General features: G+C 37.4%; 1 protein-coding gene across 3 annotated transcripts in view; it reads right to left on the bottom strand.

Annotated features, from left to right (window-relative positions):
• The window catches only part of tbc1d23 (TBC1 domain family, member 23), a 107,009-nt gene that overhangs the window by 77,646 nt on the left and 16,266 nt on the right, over positions 1–13,097 (bottom strand). For 2 of the 3 annotated variants that reach the window (XM_063050511.1, XM_063050510.1), the window contains exons 2-3: positions 11,363–11,474; positions 982–1,087 (exon numbers count right to left, since the gene is read on the bottom strand). In XM_063050511.1, coding sequence (XP_062906581.1) covers positions 982–1,087; positions 11,363–11,474 — 218 coding nt within the window. Of the gene's footprint in view, positions 1–981; positions 1,088–11,362; positions 11,475–13,097 lie in introns of those variants that run through there. The other variant, XM_063050512.1, reaches the window with a different exon arrangement.

Consider the following 13,097-nt stretch of genomic DNA (forward strand, 5'->3'; position numbering starts at 1 on the left):
ATGCCTTGCTGAAATCCATATACACATCTACTGCTCTACCTTCATCAATGTGTTTCGTCACATCCTCAAAAAATTCAACTAGGCTCGTAAGGCACGACCTGCCTTTGATAAAGCCATGCTGACTATTCCTAATCATATTATACCTCTCCAAATGTTCATAAATCCTGCCTCTCAGGATCTTCTCCATCAACTTACCAACCACTGAAGTAAGACTCACTGGTCTATAATTTCCTGGGCTATCTCTACGCCCTTTATTGAACAATGGAAGGACATCCACAACCCTCCAATCCTCCAGAACCTCTCCCGGCCCCATTGATGATGCAAAGATCATCACCTGAGGCTCAGCAATCTCCTCCTTCACCTCCCACAGTAGCCTGGGATACATCTTATTGGTCCCGGTGACTTATCCAACTTAATGCTTTCCTAAAGCTCCAGCACATCCTCTTTCTTAATATCTACATGCTCAAGCTTTTCAGTCCTACGATCGCCAAGGTCCTTCTCTGTAGTGAATCCTGAAGCGAAGTACTCGTTAAGTACCTCTGCTATCTCCTCCGGTTCCATACATATCTGATTTAATTTTACTGTCAGGGAGTGAGATAAAAGTCTGTGGAATGGAATGTACCGCAGGATATGAAGGCAATGGTTTCACAATTCATCAAGTTGAGAAAAAAAAGATTTAGGAAAGAGTATGGGAATGAAATTCAGAACTCTTTCAATCAATCACATCTACACGACAGGCTCTGAACGATCCTTGCGCTGTAGAGTTCTATTTCTCCTATAACTTTAGGTTTAACTGAAGTTTAGTATAACCAATCATAATTTATTTAGTTTTTAATTTTATTCCTTTTAGCTTTGATCGCATCCTGTATCATAAAACTCAATATTCCCCTCTCCATCCTGCTAGAATACCATCCCTGGCAATAATTATTGTAAGCAATAACTTGAAAACAGATAAACATTTCACAGAAGTTGCTTAATTACCTATGAGCTTTTGGCAATCTTCTTGAATTAATGTTTGTTCAGGCAGATCGAGAGATCCATCCCATGATCCCAGACTACCTACTTTCCCTGCTACATTAAGTGAAATCTGAAAAGTAGAACCAGTTAAAATTTAAAAGCATCACAGAACATAATATTTTGCATTGATATGGTGCTGCTTTTAGAATGCATTAACAATTGCAATGTAGGCAAAGACAAAATGCATACAACACAGACTTAAAAACGATTAGATGAGTAGATTATTTTGGGACTAAAATAAGCAAAAATGCTGTAAATGCTCAGGATGGCTGCAAGCATTTCAGGAGACAGAAATAAAATTTACATTTTAGTTTAATAAATTTTTATCAGAACTGGGAATCATTATAAATCAACAAGTAGGAAGATGCAGAAAAAGGTAAGGACTAAAGGTGGCACAGGAAAAGAGAAATATGATTAAGGACCCAGACTACCCTAGAAGGGGAAAACCACAATTGAAACAAAAAGGAAGCCATCTTAAAGCATTGACACACAAGGTGGAATTATAAAGAAGTAAATGCAATGAGACAGAGAAACTGGGAGAATGGAAATGTGCTCACAAAAATGACTGGGTCAAGATAGTGAGAGAATCAGTAAACTGATAGTAGTTGCTAACTGGCAGCCCAGATCCTGAAATTTACTCTTTATTCATTCACAGAATAAGGATATTTAACAGCTAGGTATGTTAATAAACAGGAGAAGAGTCTGAAAGTTGGATGGAAATTGGTAGTAAAATTTTAAATAGATTAAGGTGATGGGAAAGAGGCAAAGGAGGACACCAAGCATTAATTGGAAGAAAGAATTTTCACATATTCCAAAGTTAAACAGACGCATATGGATTCCAATGGCAAACATTTTTATATGGAGAGAGTGAATGGAGTTAAAACTGAAAGCTTTCACTGAATGCTTGGTATTCCTCCTTTGCCTCTTTTCCATTACCTTAATCCATTTAGTGCTTTTGATATCAATTTCCATCCTGCTTTCAGACTCTTCCCCTTTTTATTAACACACCTAGTTGTTAAACATCTTTATTCTGTGAATGAATAAAGAGTAAATTTCAGGATCTCAGCTGCCAGCTAGTAACTACCAGTTTACTGACTCTCTCATCTTGACCCAGTCAATTTTGTGAGGACTTATTTCCATTCTCCCAGTTTCTCTGTTTCATGGCATTCGCTTCTTTGTACCTCCACCTTACACATCAATGCTTCCAAGCTAACTTCCTTTTTAACATTCAGTCTGGTGGAGATCTGAAGTGGGGCATTAACTGGATCTGTGTTCAAATAAGAAGTGAAGAGTTGCTCAAGATTTAAGATCGTTTAATATCATTTACAGTGCACAAGTGTAAAGAACAAAATAATTGTTTTCCATATCTGATGAAGCACAAAACAATAAAATAAAGAACACAGTAACATAAAAACCCAACACAATATAAATACATAATCTAGCTTATGTGCATAGATTGATTTACGACCATAAAGTGACACTGGGCACAGGACTATCTGTACATAAAGTGACTGACAGAAAATGAGTACTGGTGGTAGGGAAGTGGAGGGTTTGATATGTTGATTAGCCTTACTGCTTTAGGGAAAGTAACTGTTTATGAGTATGGTGATCCTGGGGGGGGGGGGGGTGATGCTACATAGCCTCCTCCATAATGGGAGTGGGACAAACAGTCCATGAGCAGGCTGTATGGGATCCTTCGTGTTATTACTGGTCCTTATCTGGCACTTCTATGCATATTAGATTAGATTCAACTTTATTGTCATTGTGCCGAGTACAGATACAAAGCCAATGAAATGCAGCTAGCATCTAACCAGAAATGCAAAGAATAGTGTCATTTACAAAATAACTGTGAATAAAAAGTAAGTGCTACAGCACACAAATATAGAAGTACTGAGACAGTACAATATGGGTGCAATACTGCTTAGCGCTGTGATGTGAGGTTCAGCAGTGTCACAGCCTCAGGGAAGAAGCTCTTCCTGTGCCTGCTGGTGTGGGAGCAGAGGCTCCTTTATCGCCTACCGGATGGGAGGAGAGTTAAAAGTCCATGGTTAGGGTGAGCTGCATCCCTGATAATGCTCGTCGCCCTGCCCAGGCAGCGTTTATGGTAGATGTTCTCAATGGTGGGCAATTGGGTGCCGATAATCCACTGGGCAGTTTTCACCACACGCTGGAGTGCTTTGCGGTCCGATACGGGACAATTGCCATAGCACACTGAGATGCAGTTGGTGAATATACTCTCAATGGTACAGCAGTAAAAGTCCATCAGTATCCTGGGACAGAGGTGAGCTTTCTTGATGCTCTGCAGGAAATAAAGGCACTGTTGCACTTTTTTGATTAGGACATATGCCCTTAATGGTAGGTAGGCTGGTACCGGTGGTGGGTTTGACAGTTTTGACTACCCACGGCCTTCCTGTTTGCCACAGTGCAGTTTCCATACCATGCAGTGATGCAGCTTGTTAGGATGCGCGTATAGATATACATAGTCTAGCTCTCTTCAGCCTCCTCAGAAGGTAGAAGCATTGGTGAGCTTTCCTGATTGCGTATGTGTTCTGCGACCATGAAAGGTTGTGCAAGATGTGCTGTGCACACCCAGGAGTTTGAAACTGCTTGCAATTTCCACTGCTGTGCCGCCGATGTAAAGAGGGGTGTGAGTGGTGCGAGTTCTCCTGGAGCCATCTCCTTTGGCTTGTTGACATCGAGGAAGAGGTTATTTGCCTGGCACCTGACCTCGAGCTCTACCACCTCCTCTCTGCAGGCTTTCTCATCATTGTTGATGATCTTCTTATCGTGTCCACTGACACTCTATACATGGCCCAGCCAAATTTGGACACATTTTTGCACCTTGTTGTTGAATTCAGCAAGATCTGCAACAGTATAGGGTTCCTCTAGCAATGGGCATTGCATGATAAGCCTCACCACTGTTGTGTCATCAGCAAACTTGAAAATATGATTACTTGGTGTTTGGCTGTGCAATCATGTGTTAGCAGAGCGTACAGCAATGGGCTCAGTACACAGTCCGGGGGCGGGGGGGGTGTTGTGGGAGGCACCTACATTGAGGATGATGGGGATGGAGAAGCAGTTCTACATTATGGCTATGAGAGTTCTGTTGGTTAGGAAGCCCATCACCCAGTTCCACAGTGTACTGTGAATGAGTAAAATTTTGTTCACCAGGGTCTATGGGACAATAGTGTTGAACACTGAGGTGAAATCCAGAAACAACATTCTCACATGCGTCCTTGTTTTCTAGGTGTGCCAGGGCCAAGTGCATGGCATCTGGCATAGAGCGGTTCAGTCGGTAAGCAAATTGGTGAGTGCCCAATGGCTTTTGATACATGCAGCCTTTCAAAGCACTTCATAATAATTAGCAGTAGTCACTTAGGTCTGAATGTGCAGAGTTCTTTTGTACCGGGATGATGGTGGCTGATTTGATGCATGTGAGGACAACAGCCTGAATGAGTGAAGTACTAAAGATGTTGGAGTTGAAGGCTTGGGGAGTTTATTATTCATGGCATATATTAAAGCATAGAAGTAACTTGGACATTGCAAGTATCCTGTTGGTTTTGAACAATTAGGGTCATGGTACCTTTTCTATCTCAGTTGATAGTATCTAAATTTAATGCACCATGAGAAAGGTGGCACCTTGAATATGCAGTAATCCCTTAGCGTTGCACTGAAAATATGTTCAAGTCACCACTGTGTGCCTTGCACTCAGAAATTTCTAATTTATAATTTAGTGTACTGGCACTTGGCCAAGGCACACATAATAGGGTCAGTCCATTTCCTATTAAACAACCACAGCCAAGTTCATAACTTTTCATCCTTAAATCATTTAGAAGGAAGTACAGTGTCAGGTAGCAGAGATTAAAATAATTCTACCTTAGCTGAATGTAAAGTCTTTTGCACATTACTGTATATTGGTTGGTTAAAATGGAAAGGTGGTTGGGAAAAAGAATACTTAGCTTTGAATTATCTCAGTAGTATTAAGTGTCATTTGGTAACTGGAAAGACATAGTATACAGTACTGTGCAAAAGTCTTAGGCACCTTGGCTATATGTGCTCAAGACTTTTGTACACTACTGTATCAATATTGTTTGAAGGCACTGGAACAGAAATAGGTCATTCATTCAAGTCTTATAATAAAAAGCAACAGAAACCTCTGACGGAGAAGTGTAAGTAATACATTTCGATGGATGGAATACCAAGAGGCAATATTGAAACAAGGCATAGTTCAAACAGCACAGGTGGAAAGGAACTGAGGGTTTGTGGGAAGCACTGTGGTGCAGCTATTAGAACTGTTGTCTCACAGTGCCAGAAACCCCAGTTATATCATTACTTCAGATGATGTCAGTGTGGGATGTGCATATTTGCCCTATGAGGACATGGATTTCATCCTGATTTTCCCCAGTTTCTCCCAAATTCCAAAAGCAAGCAAGTTGGTAGATTGACTAGCGACTGTAAATTGGCCCAGGATTGTAAATGAGTGGCAGAATAAAGGTGGAGATGATGAAAATGTAGGGAGAATACTTTGGAATAGGAACAATGTCATTAAGATGGAAAGAGTGCAGAAATTATTTGTCTAAGTACTATACTTTCTTCCTTTCCAATGCTTCCTCCTATATATATTTTAGATTCGATAATTAACCTTAATCCATGTCAGAAAGGTGCTTCGGCTATGATTTATAATATTATTATGAAACTTAGGAAAGCTCCATTTGATAAGCTTAGGGTAGATTGGGAACAGGAATTGGGGCTTACCATTTCTGTGGATGATTGGGGGCAGATTTTACAATTAGTTAATACTTCCTCTATTTGTGCTAAACATTCCCTAATTCAATTTAAAGTGGTTCATAGAGCACATATGTCCAAAGATAAGTTAGCGCGTTTTTACACGCATATTAATCCTTTCTGTGATAGATGTTCGGGGCAGATAGCCTCTTTAACTCATATGTTTTGGTCTTGCCCTACTTTGGAAACTTTTTGGAGAGATATTTTCAATATTATTTCTAAGGTATTAAATATAGATATCTCTCCTCACCCTATTACTGCTATCTTTGGACTACCTAAAATTTCTAGTAATCTTTCCCCTTCAGCCCGTAGAATGATTGCATTTCTTACTTTGATGGCGAAAAGATGTATTTTACAACATTGGAAAGAGCTTAATGCTCCAACTACCTTTTTTTGGTTTTCTCAGACGATTTTATGTTTGAATCTGGAGAAAATTAGAAGTAACCTTTATGATTCTTCATTTAAATTTGAACAGATTTGGGGACCTTTTATTCGATATTTTCATTTAATGTAATATTTACCCTTCTTGTTTTTTTTTCACTGTTTTAATGGAGGTCGGGATTGAGGACGTGATTTTAAGTTTAACTATGTTTGGTTTCAAGTTAGCCCATTGCTTTGCTTTGCTTTTAGTTAGTTGCACGGTGGGTTTTTTTTTGGGGTTGTTTTTTTTTTCTTTTTTTCCATTGATATATATAAAATTTAGTATACTATTATGTTATCTTGGTTTCTTATGCTTAAATTACATTGTTTGTAGTATTTTCTTTTTGGTATTGTTATCTTTTGGAATTTTATTATACTTTAACATTGTATTAATGTTTATATGGCTTACCTTTTTTGTATACTTACTCAATAAAAAGATTTAAAAAGAAAGAAAGAAAGAAATTATTTGCAAGGCTGTTGCCAGGACTGGAGGGACTGAGTTATTAGGGAGGCTGAGCAGGTTTGGACTTTATTCATTGAAGCATTTAAGAACGAAGGGTGATCTCATATCTTGGGATTAAAATTACTTGTAAACACAAAGATTTATTTAAGATTAATTTTTTACCCTTAATCGACCATATTATTCAACTTTCATCTAAATAGTTTCCATTATATTTAACTTTGATTGGTCGTATTAATGCAGTTAAGATGTTTTTTCTGCCAAAATTTTTATATATATTTCAGGCATTACCGATTTTTGTTCCAAAATCTTTTTTTGATAAAGTTGACTCAAAAATTTCTTCATTTATTTGGCAAAATAAAAACCCGAGACTGGGTAAAATACATTTACAGAAAGCTAAGAGAGATGGAGGTTTAGCATTACCTAACTTTAGATTCTATTATTGGGCAATTAATATTCGACATATGAAATTTTGGTTACTTGACCAGGATATACTATCCATTCCTAAATGGGTAGCAATGGAAATACAATCTGTTCAGGGCTATACACTTGGCTCTATTTTAGGTTCCTCTCTTCCTTTTGATTTGAAACGCCTCAAACAGGTCTCTAACCCGATAGTTAAATATACCTTACGTGTTTGGTTTCAATTCAGAAAATTTTTTGATCTTAACCAAATTGGGCTAGCGATTCCTATTTTAGGTAACATATTTTTTCCTCCCTCTTTCACAGATCGTGCTTTTCAAATTTGGAAGACTAAGGGTATTTCACGGTTTTTGGATTTATTTTTAGATGGTTCCCTTATGTCTTTTGAACAATTATCTAATAAATATAATTTATCAAGAATACAATTTTTTAGATATCTACAAGTTAGAAATTTCCTAAGTACTATACTTTCTTCCTTTCCAATGCTTCCTCCTACATATATCTTAGATACTATAATTAACCTTAATCCATGTCAGAAAGGTGCATCGGCTATGATTTATAATATTATTATGAAACTTAGGAAAGCTCCATTTGATAAGCTTAGGGTAGATTGGGAACAGGAATTGGGTTCTATCATTTCCGTGGATGACTGGGGGCAGATTTTACAGTTAGTCAATACTTCCTCTATCTGTGCTAAACATTCCCTAATTCAATTTAAAGTTGTTCATAGAGCACATATGTCCAAAGATAAATTAGCTCGTTTTTATTCTCATATTAATCCTTTTTGTGATAGATGTCCAGGGCAGATAGCCTCTTTAACTCATATGTTTTGGTCTTGTCCTACTCTGGAAACTTTTTGGAGAGACATTTTTAATATTATCTCAAAGGTATTGAATATAGATATCTCTCCTCACCCTATTACTGCTATCTTTGGATTACCTAAAATTTCTAGTAATCTTTCTCTTTCAGCCCGTAGAATGATTGCATTTCTTACTTTAATGGCGAAAAGATGCATCTTACAACATTGGAAAGAGCTTAATGCTCTAACTACCTTTTTTTGGTTTTCTCAGACGATATTATGCTTGAATTTGGAGAAAATTAGAAGCAATCTCTATGATTCCTCACTTAAATTTGAACAGACCTAGAGATCTTTTATTCAATATTTTCATTTAATGTAATTTTTTTCTTCTCTTTTTTGCTCCATATTTATATTCCCTTCTTTTTTTTTTACTGTTTTTAATGGAGGTTGGGTTTGAGGACGTGATTTTAAGTTCTTTAACTCTACTTGGTTCCAAGTTAGCCCATTGCTTTGCTTTGCTTTTAGTTTAGTTGCACGGTGGGTTTTTTTTGGGGTTTTTTTTTCCTTTTCTCTATTGATATATATATATAAATTAGTATACTATTATGTTACCTTATTGTTATGTTTAAATTACATTGTTTGTATCATTTTTTAAATCTGTATTAATATCTCCTGTAATTTTATTATATTCTAACAGTGTATTAGTGCCTATATGGCTTACCTTTTTGTATACTTATTCAATAAAAAAGATTTAAAAAGAAAGAATGAAGGGTGATCTTAGAGGAGTACAAAATCATGAGGTGCATACATCGGGTAAATACACATTTGTGAAGAAGAAATGCTGCCTGGATTAAAGAGCATATAAGGTTGGGCGAAGTAGGGCTTTTCTCTTTGGAGCGAAGGAGGATGAGAGGTGACTTGATGGAGGTGTACAAAATGGTAAGAGGCAGACAATGAACAGCCAACACCTTTCTGCCAAGGTTGCAATAGCTAACACGAGAGGACGTACTTAAGGTAACTAGAGAAAAGTACACGGGAATGTCAGAGGTACGAATTTTTATTTTACAGTGAGTGATGGGTGCATGGAACACGCTGCTAAGGGTGAGGGTAGAGTCAGATACATTAGGAACATTTAAGAAACTCTTTAGATATGTACATGGATGAGAGAAAAATGGAAGGCTTTGTGGGAAGGAAGTGTTACGTTGACCTCGAAGTACGTTTGTAGGTTAAAGGGTTCATTATAGGCTGTACTGTTCCATTTCTATCTTTTTTCCCATGGCAATGGAAGCAAGAACTAGAGGGTATAGGTTTAAGCTCAGGGGCAGAGATTTGATAATAACCTCAAGGGCAAATTGTTCATCCAAAGGAATGCTCATATATGGATTGAGCTGCCAGAAGAAGTGGTTGAGACAGGTACATTAACAATATTTAAGAGGTATTTAGACAGGTACACAGACAATAAAGTTTTAAAGGGATATAGGCCAAAGGTGGGCAATGGGACTAGCTTACATGGGCATTTTGATTGGCATTACCAGCTGAACAAAGAGTCCATATTGCAAGGCTCTAGAATTTTTTAAAACATGATCTAATGTTTAAAATTCACTACTTCTGCACTATATCACTCAAGTACTTTCACATGCTGAGGTTTTAGAAGGTGACAGGATCGATTGAGTGTAATTGGCAAAATATATATGACCTTGGGTTTCAGAAACATAAGTCCATGAAGAGGTTATATTGAACCTTTCCAAAGTTCCTGTTTAGTCACAACAAATGTGTCCAATTCTGGTTACCACACTTTGGAACAGGTCAAAGGGTACTTGACAGGGTACAGGAAAAAATATCAGAATAGCTCTGAGGACGGGTTAGCTTAACTGCAAGATTACGTTAGAAAGACTCAAGTTGTTTCTTTGCGCAAAGAAGATTAAAGAAACTTTTGACAGAGGTTGTCAGGTTACGGCTGGACAAAGTAAAACTGTTCTCATTATCTGATGGCACAAAGCGAAGGGAAACACAAGTTTAAGTTTTGCATAATAATTACAGGGAAGGAGGCGAGGAAGAACATTTTTTACAGTGAGCAGAAATGGTCTAGAACTTGTTGCATACAAGAGTGGTGAAAACAAATACTATTAATGATTATGGGATAATAGTGAGGCAAGTACATAGAACATTTAGGAGGTACTTGGACAAGTACGTAAATAGGAAAGGTTTAAATGGATATGGGCCAAACGCTGGCAAGCAGGACTAGCTTGGACAGGGCATCTGGGTCATACTGGACCAAAGTTTCAGGATGATGTTGCTTGTCTTAAAACTAGCAATGTTTCCAATCTACAAGACACTGAGTGAAAGGATTATTGGCTCCATAGAATTCCTGGGCTGAATCTTGTTCCTCTCCATTGTAATGAATTTATGACTTGAATCTTGTCCCTTCACATTTCTAATATCCTTTCAGTGAAGACGTGTTTCCTAACATTGCTCTTGAATGGCATATCCGAAACTTTCAGATTATGTGCCTATATTTTGCTTCCAAGAGAAAAATGCCTCAGCTTTCACTTTCTCTCACATTTCTAAAGTTTCAGTCATCCCCAACATTCTGTATTACAAGGGCTAAATCCCCTTTTTACTCCGTTTTCCTTCTGCTGTATATCCTTCCTAAATGCAATTCTGCAGTCACTATTCAGTTTTGCACAAGTCACAGCAATCTAACTGGACACTAACAAGAGACATCTTCTGCCAATGAAGAGAAAATATTAAATCAACATTAATCCAATATATTTGACAGCTTTTCGGACTCAAGACCATTCATGCATCCACCAGAAAGAATGTTTTAATTATTTGAAGCAATCAAACTGAATACATTTATATATGAATTTGAGAGAACAAAGCCATGCATTATTTTTCAAAATTTGAACTGAAGCACAGAAAACAGAGTATAAAGTGTAATTTATGTTAGTCATGTAAGAGCAGAAATCTCTAGCAAAAGCACTGTCACTTGGAAATGATCAGCTACCTCATCCAGATAACCATTCTTTACTTGTAAGCCTGGCTAGGCCGATTGATATATTCCTATGCTCTAGAATGAATCACTGGATAATAATAAGTAGTTCTGATGTTACTACCCCTTTCATAATCACTAAACTGAGGCCATCACCACATCAACACATCTTGAGAATCAAAAGTATTTTCTTCTGGTGTGTATAATTTAGAAGAAAACAAACAGCAAATTTATGCAGAGGAACTGGGGCAATGTTATGTTTATGATGATCAAAGAGCTGATTATCCCATTGTCACCATCAGCAAATTATAACAGAAGTCATTTTTAAATACTGAAAGCTCTAAAAATAAGCTTAATATTTTCTCCAAATGGATTATATTAGTGATTTAGTCATTCCAAGATGGCCAAACTGCTCTAAAAATCTTCTGAGTTGAAAATGCTGTATATCTGCAGCATTTGCTTTTACCTTCCACACTTTGGCCCTTTGGTCAGCAGGTATGCATCGCCCTTGAATTATGCTTCTGAGTGTCTCCAAGTCACAACCTCCTTCATCCAATGCTTCAGCTAGTTCTTTATCCCTAAGACAGAAGTGAAAGATCAACAACTCACTATTTAGCTGATCTTTGATTTACTAATAGGAATTAGAACACTTATCAGGAATAATTGATTCATTTCAGTCTGTAGAAATACATTAAACTATCAGCAGACTAATCTTACCAATACTTGCAACACTTTAGCACTGGCTGACTTATAAGTGGCAGAAAAGAATATAATCCAATATTAATGTCACTTGTAAGGATTAGAAAGTGGCTGGAACAATAAATAAAACCATATTTCTTATGTTGAAATTTGAGAAGCTATAATAATTGTGTATGGCAAATATAACTGGAAATACATTTGTAGTATTTGAAATTAAACGGAGGCAATTTCTATAGCCTTTCTTAAGATGCTCTCTCTATAGCACTGTCTGGTTCATTGAGAGCTTTCCAGCACTCTTTTTTATGCTTATTTTCCACATACACAGAATTCTGGTTTGTTTGAGTGGAAAGGCAGTGGCAAATCAAAGTCCATGAATGCTATTTCTACTATCGTCAACTTGGAATACAAGAACTGTTTTCTGTATGGGAATTAATTTTCACTTAGGTACCTCTAAACAGTTTTAAATTTCTCACCAGTTAAAAAAAAGATCTGCCTATTTTTCCACATTACATTCCACACACCATATTGTCAATGGACATAGCCTTGTCCATATCTCCCAGATCCTCTCCACACTCTCAACTCACATTGCCATTCAGTCTTGCATCAAGAATAAATCTGGATATGTAACACTTGATTGCCTCATGCAAATCATTAAAATTAAAAGCGAACAGCTAAGTCCTATGCACCAATCCCCTTGACACTCTTCTGCTCACAGCCTCCCAACACGAGAATGATATGCTTATGTCTACATTCTGAAGTACGCTTGTTAACTAATCCTCAAATCACATTAATATATTATGCAGATCAATGTGCAGATCTACATGTTTTGTTGATGAATATTATAGAGTATTCCTTATTTTCTTCTGCCCCACACTGCTACATATGCAACATCAATAATTTTTGATGACATGCTTCCAAGTTGCAAGAAACCAATGCTGAGTCTATTATTATTTCACATTATACTAGCTTGATTTAAACTTGGAAGAATGTGGCCAAAAAATTTTCAAGTCACATATGGAACATAGAAGGTTTAAAGGAAAAAGTACACAGGAGTTTCAGCACGATGTTACCCGGACTGGAGAACTTGAGTTAAGGGGGGAGGGGACAGAGTAAATAGGATTGATTCGTTTTCCTTGGAGCAAAGGAGGCTGAGGGGTGACCTGAAAGAGGTATGCATAGATTCAGTAGAGAAAGCATTTTTCCCCACAGTAGTGGCATCAAAAACAAGATGGAAGATTCAAATGATTCTGAGTAAAAGTTTTTAACACTCGGAGATAGTTGATATCTGCCGTCAGACGATGTGATAGGATCAGACAGTCAGTACATTTATCATGCATTTAGACACAGGCACTCGCAGGATTCAAATCTAATTGAGGTAAATGGCAGACATCCCACCCTGCAAAAACTCATTTCAGGGAGGTAGCACCATCAATTGCGGGAGACTTCCGGGAGAGGTGGGATGTCTGCAATAGAGTAGCTCCTTAGCAGCTAGCCAGCTAGTT

Source organism: Mobula hypostoma, chromosome 6 (assembly GCF_963921235.1).
Source record: "Mobula hypostoma chromosome 6, sMobHyp1.1, whole genome shotgun sequence".
NCBI classification, from domain to species: Eukaryota; Metazoa; Chordata; class Chondrichthyes; order Myliobatiformes; family Myliobatidae; genus Mobula; species Mobula hypostoma.